We start from the raw sequence: 10375 nt of genomic DNA, 5'->3' as shown, positions 1-10375 counted from the left end.
CCTGCTGATTTTCCACTCATCTCTTTTCCAGAACTTACTTGTCAATTTATATGCTGAAACCAAATGCTTTTCTCTGGGCAGAAACTATGGTTTTGGCTAAACGTTAACAGAGCAACTTCAATCCTTTCAGCCATAGTTTTTTCAGTGACATCAATGGGCAGAGAGAGAACAGAAACATCTTTAGGTGGCTATGTTATGAAAGATCGTATCAAGGTAACACTTGATTTGTACTGTTGGGCAAATTTCTCACAGGAAAAAAAAAATCCTCCTGTTTCTTCTCTGTGGCTAACATCCCCTGTCTATTTGATGAGGATAGTAATATGAGTGTTAGTCCCCCACTATATTTCTGGTGACAGTAAAGCTACTTCTCAGCAATACTGCTGAATGTACAGTACACAAATAACTTGCGAATAAATCTACCTTTCATTCTATCAGAACCAACAGGTCTTCAAAATCAAATCAGAAAGACTTCTATCTGAGAAGCATCAAGGCACCTATCTAAATTTTTACAAGAATGAAGAGGAAGTTTTAGAAGGTAAGCTCTGGGGTCTTTCTATGGTTGGAGGGTATTTTGGTTTTGAACTGCATCGTGCTACAAGACTCTCTTTATTTTCATGTTAGAGCTGTAAGATGGCACAGTGGGACACTGGCTCTCCAATGACTTGCTGGGAAGATGCCACGAACAAGATGGGGTATTACATATTGAACTGCCAACAGCACTTCCCTCAGAACTTCTCAGTGACGTCTCCCAGCTGTACTTGGGCAAAACTCAAGTCTTACCAGATGTATGAAGTCAGGGGTTGAAATAGGGAACTTTTCCATTCAATTTCTAAAAGTTTGATTATTTAGTTAAAACGTGTGCAAACCCCATGGTCAGTCTCCACCATCATCTCACATCTCATTTTTCTGTTTGATCAGTAAGCCTCAGGACAGACAGTGACCCACTCTCTGACAGTAACTTGCTACTGCAGAGTACATTTGCACAGTATAGTTTGAGCATTAAAGAAAGATGGGTAACAATAATTTGAGAAGCAAAGAACATGTGAGAATTGTATAATAATTTTTTAAAGTATTTAAAATTTAGCCTGAGCGTCCATGTGGGCATCATCTGGAAGTACGCTGGCAGTCACAGAATATTCCAGATACTGTTTATGAAATTGGCCAAAAAAAAAGAAAAAAAGCTAAGCAAACAAACAGGAGAATATTCTTGCAAAAAGCCACTTTGCCTGGTTGCTGAGACAAAAGCTGCCTTCAAAACTATCTGTTTTGCTGTATCCTCTTCAGAGGCAGTCAATGAGAGGAATGTATACACAGCCTCAGATGTGTAGCTAAATTCCGATATACTATATTAAAGTTACTTCAGAGATATTTCATACCAAAGATCTTGCAATTCCCCACTGGGGGCCCATTAGTATGACAGAAGTGCTTAACATTTCCACCTAGTCAGCTGCATAAGAAAATGTTCCCAATACTGCCTGGTAGAAGCTAGCAGCATCCCTTAGGACAATAAATGAAAGAATTCAGCCATGCTGTGTGGATGCCACCTTCCCTACTCAAACTTTTTTTTTTGTGACTGAGACAACACACAGTGTTGGCCCTAACATGATAAGACTTGGTCAGTTCCTCTGGGATTAAAAAAAAGCGTACAGGGAATGCAAGCAGGTACAAAGGATTCTATTTTGGAGAGAGGAGAAAGGGTGAGGAGAAAAGATTATTTAGAACAGGCATTTGTACGTCCCAACCATGTTTGCTGTCTGATTGCACTGTTAACTGCCTCACTTTGTTTTCCATCTATGAGAAATCAGCATCTTCTTATGGCATACGAAAAGTGCAAATGCAACACACATGAAAGAAACAGCTCACAGTTAAGGAAAATCCTGTGCAAAAAGATATGTTATAAACATGACCAGGAAAGAATTTACAGGACTATTTAATAGAGATGAATTCCAGAAATAAGACCAGTAAAAAGTGATATGCTGTGAACTTTCCTCTGGAGGCTAAGTATCTGTCTTCCTGCAAGAAGGCTTTTCCACCAGAACTCTTCCTGTGCCATACCCATCATCAAATTCCACCTTCTTGAGTTTCTATGGCACACAAGACTTTTGAGATGTCAATAAGAAAAGGAGCAAACTATAGCTTGGTTATGGACTGTACATCCACTCAGAATAAAATATCTAGGACAAACTATTTTAACTAAAATCCTTTCCCTGTCTTACCCATGGCAGTTTCCATTAATGATAAACTAACACCACTTTGTCCTTCTCTACAAAACATTAAGTGATGAAGACTCACAGTGAAATAAAAACTCTCGAGACCAATTTGCATGTGAATAAACTGAAATGCAAGAAACTCCTCTTGTCCCAGACACAACCTGGGGGACAGCTGGAATCTAATGGCTGGACAACGCGCCAACTAAGAAGAGAGCATGGAAGGGACGGAGCGATTAACGGTGGAAAGAAGAATATCTCAACCTCATTTAGTGTCACAACAGTCACTAAGGAGGGATTTTTTTCCCCCAACATCTTTGTCATCTCTCAAACAGCTCAAGCTATTTAGCGACTAGTATCTTCACAGACACTGAAGTAAATCAATTCAATACACTAATCCGTTAATTCTTAAACAACAACGAAATCGGTAATCATCTGGTACTGATAATGGCAGCAACAAGACACTTGCAGATTTCAACTACTGGCATTCAGGAATTACCTTTCTTCTAGAGTAGTCCTCATGTCCACACTCTTCAATGCATCTACTTAATACCATAAATTACTATGTTACTACACTGTCCCTTCCTGAAAAAAATGTTTTCATCCATTCTGCTGGCACTACAATCCCCGAAGTTAAGTCAAATGAGCATTAAGTGGCTTGAATCTTTTTTAAAAGAGCTTATTCAAATACTTCTTTTACTCTTAAGACAATAAATATACAGGTTATATTCCCAAGCCATCTCCCCATATACCTGCTTTTACTTTTTGAACTGCCCTGAATAATCATTTTAATACTGCAATTACAATACTTTTGCTGTAATTCTCAGGACAAACAGTTACACAACTTTTGTCCAGAGCTAATATTGACCTTTTGTGATTTATTAAATTATGAGGAACAAAAACTGCTCAATATTCATATACTTTAAGCCAAGAAAGCAGCGTTCTCTAAACCAACTATTTGCAGACCAGCATATTCCCTTACTTATCCCATGCTGAGTCCAATAGCTTGCAACCAGTTGAAGGAAAACTTTAAAAAGTTTTACAGTTTTGATATTCTGAAAGAGAGAGAAGCCCTTTTTCTTGCTGTTGCGTTCAAATGATGTTCCCATCTATTAATAATGGACCTTACTTCTAATTTTAGTATCTTTGCTGCAATAAAAAAAAAATCTTCAATAGCTAGTACTTTCTTCTTATGAAGGTATTTATATACAACTAACATTCTTTCTGGTACCTTTAAAAAGATTTAAGTCTTTAAGTTTCTTTTAAGGCATTTTCTCGAACCCTAAGTTAATATATTCAGCCTGTTCTGCAACCTATCCCGTTTTTAAAGCCCTATTCAAAATGTGGACACCAGAAGTAAAGCCTGTATTTCAGTACTAGCTTCATCAGTACCACACTCAGAAGTAAAATTACCTCTTCCTACCATCTACCATTCCTGTTTATATTCATGACTGAATTAGCTTTTTGTGCCACAGCATCACAGTAGAAGATCAATCTGAATTATTTATTCACTAACTCCTAAATCTTTTCCAGAGTTGCTGCTTTCCATAATGCAGTCCACTCTGGCCTGCATTTCCAGTTTTTTAAACAAATAACTTCGGCTACTTTAAAAGGTACTTTGCTCATTTAATGGGCCCAGCTTACCAAGTAATATGAAGAGCTCTCTTTCCTTGCCCTGCCATACTTTTACTATTTCAATACTTCCGTGTCACTTGTACATCAGTCATGATTTTACAATTTCTTCCATATCACTGAAAAAAGTACTCAGTATTGTCCAGATATGTCCCAAATCTCACAGAACACTTAAAAATATCACCTTCCTGCCCAGTTATGATTCCCAGAGAACCATCATCCCCAGACTGAGATTTTCAGCAGCCACTGAAGTCTTCCAAGCATTTTCTTGGAACTCGGCTACAAACCATCAGAGCCTAACAGATATTAATAATATCTTATTTGGTTTTAAGAAGTTTGGAAGTACATCCCTTGTCTCTTCTGGTTTGAGTACAAAGGACTTTTTTCTCTAAAAGAAATACAAATATATTTTTTGAATGTTGCTACTTTGCCAACGTGGTTACTCATGATTTCACATCCTCATTATTTTATTCTTAGTTTGCTGCAACACCATCCTCTGACCCATATCCTTGTCAGCTTACTTAGCAGACAACTCTCTGATGTCCTTAGCATCTTTTATCAATCTTCTCTGCTTTATAACTTCTCATTTACTGTTTCCATAGCAATCCTTCATGTTTTTTATTTATTGTGATATTTTTTTCCTCTGCCTTCAATCGGCATTGGTTCCCATTGGATATCACATATTTGAATCACACTTAACTGATTTTTCCATTGTAAAATGTAAATTCTTCTTAAAGATGTTTTTATTTGCTTGAAAAACCCTAAACAAAAATTCTTTATTTTGGGGTCTGATGTAACTGACTGAGGCCAGACTTTTTTAGTGTATACTAGACCATTAATTTCACAGAAGTACAGAAACCAAGCGCTAGAATAAGGAATGTTGTTTTGAGATTGCATTTAAACCAATGAAAAGGAATGCACTGTGATTGTTAAACATCCGCAAGAATGTTTTTCACTCATCACATCAATCAGTTTTTTATCCCCCTCTTTCAAGCAATATTTTTGTGCTTTCAAATAAAATACTCTAGGCTTTTGTCACAGGTCAAACACTTGACATTTTTTACAGTGTGTTGTACAAGGCCCAGCTCAGCAGCAGAACTACATTCACATTAGTACCAGTGTCACTAGTGGACAAAGCCATGATTTATTAGGCAAAGGGGAGCAGCAAGGACTAATTGGCCATATGAGAACACATACGTGTCTGAGAGGAATGCATAAACAATGGAGAACACATACAAAGGTAGCTTGCTCCTCTGGCATGTCCCAAGGCACAAGATAAATGTCATTATTAACAGATTTGAGATATAAGAAATGCAGTACAAATTACACATGCAAATTCTTTCTTCCTCAAAATAGTATCCTGGCCAGAAATACTCCTATATGAAATAAAGTAAATTTTGTATAGTTTGAGAAGATATAATTTAGTAAATTAGAAGGTGAGAAAATGTCTTTACATTAATTGCCCCACAGTAAATTGATTAAATTTGTCATTACAACTTTTTTAATCACCACCACACTGGAGACAAAATGCAGACTTCAACATGTTTGAAATATCGAAAATGTCTTTATCTTTTACAATGTGCCCATAAAGGTGTATGCTTATAGCAGAAATTATGACATTCTAAAAGAATTCAGTATGTATTCAATATGTACATTTCTGTAAGGACAATAGTTATTTTAAAAAGTCTTAGGGAGGGCCAACAGACATTTGCATGCATCAGGCAACCATGCTTCAAAAGAGCTGGCTTGGTATCCTCAGTAACAGCTGCAGATATAACGCTAATAATATTGTAAAATAAGGCTTTACATATTAAAACAGCAACTTTTTTTTTTAACTGCACTTGATCTCTTATCATACCATATTTAGTAACAGCCACCAGTGTAATCCTCCAATGTGACCTATATATAGAATTGAAAGACATTCTTAAGAGCTGTATTTTGGACAAGTGAAAAAATAAAGGGGAAAAAACCCCACCAAACCCCCCCTAGCCTGGAACTCATGGGGTCCACAGAAAACTACTCTCCTAAATATCAGCTGTAACTCAGTTATTGGTTGGATTTTGTCCACCAGAATACAGAAGTAACATTGACTAAAATTATCACACAACTCAGTGCAGAGCCTGCGGAGTATGTGCACGACTGCTGGTAGTTCCACAAGTTTCACTGAAGCAAGAAATGAATATGCCTAGTGCTTGCAAGTTGGTGCCATAGTAAAGTATACATTGAGATTAGAGTTCAAAACAACAATCTGAATCTATTTTCATTATGTGGAAATGCAAATCCATTTGTTTTGTTGAACTGGTCTGCCCTCTATAACACCCAAACACTACTTTGGAAGAACTGCGGCCTGGGAACTCTCTGCAGTTTAGATTAAGAAAAAAATAAGATTGCTTCTGTCATTTCTGTCCATCAGGAAGGAGCCTCATTACCCAAGTAGGCTTGTAATATGTTGTTATGCCAGTTGTATTTTATTACCATTGATTTATCCATAAAGCTAATGCAATTATGGCCATTTAAATACTATCCTTCAACTATTTACTTATCTTCTGGAGAGAAAGCAAGGCATATCTGAATACAGATCAGTTGATTTTGAGGTTAGGTAGTGAGTTAAACAGAGAGATGTGGTTCTTTTTACTGCTTGTGGTTCTTCCACATAAATAAATCATAGCAGCCTTACAGTATATTCCATGGAAAGTGAGAGACACAATAATCCCAGAGGCAATCAGAACTTAATGGATTTGTATGTTTTGAGTTTCCACTGGAGCTTTCCATATGTCCTCAGGAATCAAATCTTTTTACTCCCTACACCGTAAAACACAGTTCCTTGCGGAAGGGGGACATCCCAAAACGGTTTGCAAGAATGGTAAAACACTATCGCAAACCTGGCACGGAGGCAGATGTTCTGTGAAATTAGGCATGTAAAAATACCAAAGGTAAGTTTTATTTTTATTTCAGACAAATCACAGAAGAGTAATATAATAGAAAGGTTTTATTAGCAAGACCATGTACTGCCATTTGGACACCTAAATATGAGAGCTATGGGTGCAATCAAGCTCTTCAAAGGCTTGTGTCAGCAATGTGGTATGGGAAGAAAAAGAAAACCTGTGTTCAGCATAAAGAACATAGAGATAGATAGTGTTAGCTGGACATTTGATCCAAGTAATTTTAAAACATTAAAAATTATCTTAAATAGCTTTATCCTTTGTTTCTGGATACAGGGAGCCTTTATCCAGTTTTCCTAACAGGGCTTTTTGCAGGCCTGAAGATTTATGAAACTCTGAATATTAAATTGGCCAAAACAGCCATTTTGGAGCTCAGTAATGTTTGAAGAAAATGCATTGTTGAGGAACGAGCGAAATATTTCTCTATAAAATTTTCTAAAATAGTGAAAAAGGAACAGCAGTTGTTTGAAAGATACACTTAAGTTTCAGAAGCAAGAAATAACAGAAAGCACATTAGACACATTGTTCTATAATTTCGTCTAAGATCATCAACACTCATGCAGCAGAAGTGTTGACGTATACATATACACATTCCGTCTAAGGCCAACATCACCTCTACATTTATAGACTAGGTTAACCACAGAAATAGAGGAGTTTATTTGTACCACCGTACTTGGCACCTGGACATCAAAGTAAAGCTGTGTTCAGAAAGAAGCACTGCATGTTCAAAAACCTTTCTTTACATAAAACCTTGTTTTTACTGGACATCAGTGAGTCAAAGGCAGATGGCTGATCTAATTTTAGTTAGGGACAGATACAACCCACCAGCGGCCAGGGTAATCAAGGGTAGCCAAGGTTATGAGCCCCAAGCAACAAATTTATTTTACCTCATATTCAGATTCCAGCGTCACAGTGTTCTGTTTTAATTTTTCTTTTAAAGCTGGATCAACCTGCAAGATAAACAAGAATAAAGCAATTTTTTTTTTAAAGAAACCTTAACCTCAAATAAACTAAATATTGGTACATGCAAACCCTCCTCTCCTCTAAATGAGTTTGTGTGCTATTTGTTCAGATACCAGGATGATGAACACAGTACAAGAATTGGGCTGAAAAGAGACAGGTCAACAGCCAAACTTTTCAAATCAAAAAGGACGCATATTCGTAACTAGCCCTGCACTTGCATTACATTAGATACTTAAAACTGTAACTGTTTAGTTTGAAACTGTCAAACTAAACTAAGCCTTAAACAAATGAAACAAAAAAGACCAAGAAAGAGAAAATTGTTATCACATTACATATTTTACTCCTGAATATTGTGTTCAGTGAGTAGGTATACAATATATTCTGGTTTTTGAAGTCTAAGCATAAATCAAACTTCCAATTTTCTGGTGAACACACAGCTCTCTCCTAGTTTTGATTTTGTACTGACAATGCTGGTGATTCCTGCCACCTTTCAGAGAAGTTTGTTCAAAGAACAAATCTAAGAACAGAAATGTCAGTGAACCACAGCATATGTGTTCCACGTTTTAACAACTTCTGAGCCCAGAAGCTACATTCATCCCTCCCTTTGCTAAGTAACATCTGTCTCCCACAGGCCTAAGAGTAGAAGCAAAGCAGAAAAAGAGAATTAGCATTCTTCATGCTTAGAGAAAGCGTTTTATGTTCTCCTCAAACAGACATCAGCCACATATGCAGTATTCAGGCACAGTCTTTAGGCTAATCAATTAAAATATAAAAGAAATTTACTATGAGAAAACATCCTCCTTTTTAGACCTTAAATACAACCAGTGTTAAACAAACCAGATGCGTAAGGAGACTGGTAATGTGTTTAGTTCTACATCCATGGTGCAGTAGTCCAACTATGACTATTTCAGTGAAGAAAAGTTGTTATTCTTAATTTGCTGCTTCTTGATCTGAATGAAAAGGGCCCCGTTACCCTCTTCACAACCAACCTCAAATGGCTATAAGCAGTCTAGAACAGAAAAAGGAGGGAACACAAGTTATAGAATTTGCCTGGTTGATGAGAAGATCCACCTTCAGATTCTGCCTCAACACAAGCTCCTGATCCTCAGAGGTACTTAAAATACACACCTACTATCTGTAGTGATGGGAATTGCTCTGAGGAATTGCTCTATTCCCCTAGGCCATAATGTTGCCCTTGATTACAGCCACTGCCTGCTAGTTAGTATGCAGCCTGTGAGATCTCAATTCCTAAGGATGCTCAGACAGGCAAGTCTAACATCATCTGTGCATGGCCAGAGGTTTGATTTCCCTATCTGATCAGAGATCTGGCCATAGAAATACATGCATTTGCAACCTCCAAGACTCATCACACTTGGGAACTAAGCCAAAACATCTAAAATGGTTAAAATTTGTACAGAATACAGCTCTCACCTTCCTTGTAATAAAAAAAACCCTTGTAAAACAAGATACGGTCTCTGCACTGGCCCTCTACATCAAATAAAAAAAATGAAATGCTACACCTCTGCCTTGGCATTCAAGGCCTCCATAGAACTGCCCCTCATTAAAGATGGGTTACCTCTCTCCTTGTGTGACTACCACCTCCAACAACAGCCATGCTTCATTAGAACAATGAACCCATCCATCACACGTGCAGAAATGCAAATTCTTTGGGCATCCAGACAGGCTTTGGAGCTTGCTTTCACAGAGGTAAGAGTGATCGTGCACCTCACTGTATTCAGAACTACATGCAAACACTATTTGTTATGCTTGGTGTTCTCGCAATACATGTACAGACGAGGGGAAATAAATGCTCCAGCAAGTAAAGAAGCAAGAGAGTTTTATTTCCTCCTATGTTTTCCCTTCATTTAATAATAAGGCACCCAAGATAACATCGTTGGAGCAGCATTTTTACTTAATAAACCACAGAATTTAACTTACAAAGACAGCTCAATATCCCCATTATCAAGTTTTATTTTAGCAATTTTTAGTGTGTTTGTTTAATGTGTGGTGTTTGCATGACCACATTTGTTTAAGGTAAAGGGAAACAAGCAGTGAAGGTAGTGCTGCTTTTCCTCCCTTCCGGGCTCTTCCGTCCTCAGACTTCCTCGCGTATTCATTCTCCTCTGCCTGCACAAAGGCAGAAGACTAGCTACAACTGAGACACAGCATCCCAATACTCATAACTGTTTGATGCTGTAGCTCTAATATTGACAAAAATGCAGAAATGAAGGAGGCTAGTTGAAATTTCTCAGTTGAAATCCTGTAAATGAGAAATGAAGAGAAACTGGTGCTTCTTTAGAAGCAGGAATTTTATTCAGCAAATTAACTTACCAAAAAGGAGTAGTTAAACTCCATTTTGAGGGCAAACTATACACACATCTTGGCAAGCTCTTAACATTTAACATACAGGCACAGGAAAGACTTAAGTCCAGTCTGCAGATCATGTTATTTTGCATAAAGTTCCACCAAAAAAAAAACCAACCCAAAAAAAAAAGGGCGCAAGTTGGTATTTCCTCTTATCTTTACCTTATTTGGTCCCTACATACTTACCCACGTAGAATAATTTAAACATACTTGACTCCGCACAGAAATTGAGTCATCTGCACGTTCTAAAGCCTTGGTTGCAAACCC

General features: G+C 37.4%; 1 protein-coding gene across 1 annotated transcript in view; it reads right to left on the bottom strand.

The window, feature by feature from the left end:
* LOC104076898 (cytochrome c oxidase assembly protein COX16 homolog, mitochondrial) overlaps window positions 1-10099 on the bottom strand; it is a 17183-nt gene extending 7084 nt beyond the window's left edge. The window contains exons 1-3 of the mRNA XM_009577917.1: window positions 10076-10099; window positions 8718-8753; window positions 7669-7731 (exon numbers count right to left, since the gene is read on the bottom strand). Of these exons, the coding sequence (XP_009576212.1) occupies window positions 7669-7731; window positions 8718-8753; window positions 10076-10099 (123 nt within the window). The remainder of the gene's footprint in view (window positions 1-7668; window positions 7732-8717; window positions 8754-10075) is intronic.
* Between the last annotated feature and the right edge of the window lie 276 nt (window positions 10100-10375).

Source organism: Fulmarus glacialis, unplaced genomic scaffold (genome assembly GCF_000690835.1).
Source record: "Fulmarus glacialis isolate BGI_N327 unplaced genomic scaffold, ASM69083v1 scaffold14745, whole genome shotgun sequence".
Classification (NCBI taxonomy): domain Eukaryota; kingdom Metazoa; phylum Chordata; class Aves; order Procellariiformes; family Procellariidae; genus Fulmarus; species Fulmarus glacialis.
Note: the sequence above shows the minus strand (reverse complement) of the source record. Positions and strands in the feature narration are given on the sequence as shown.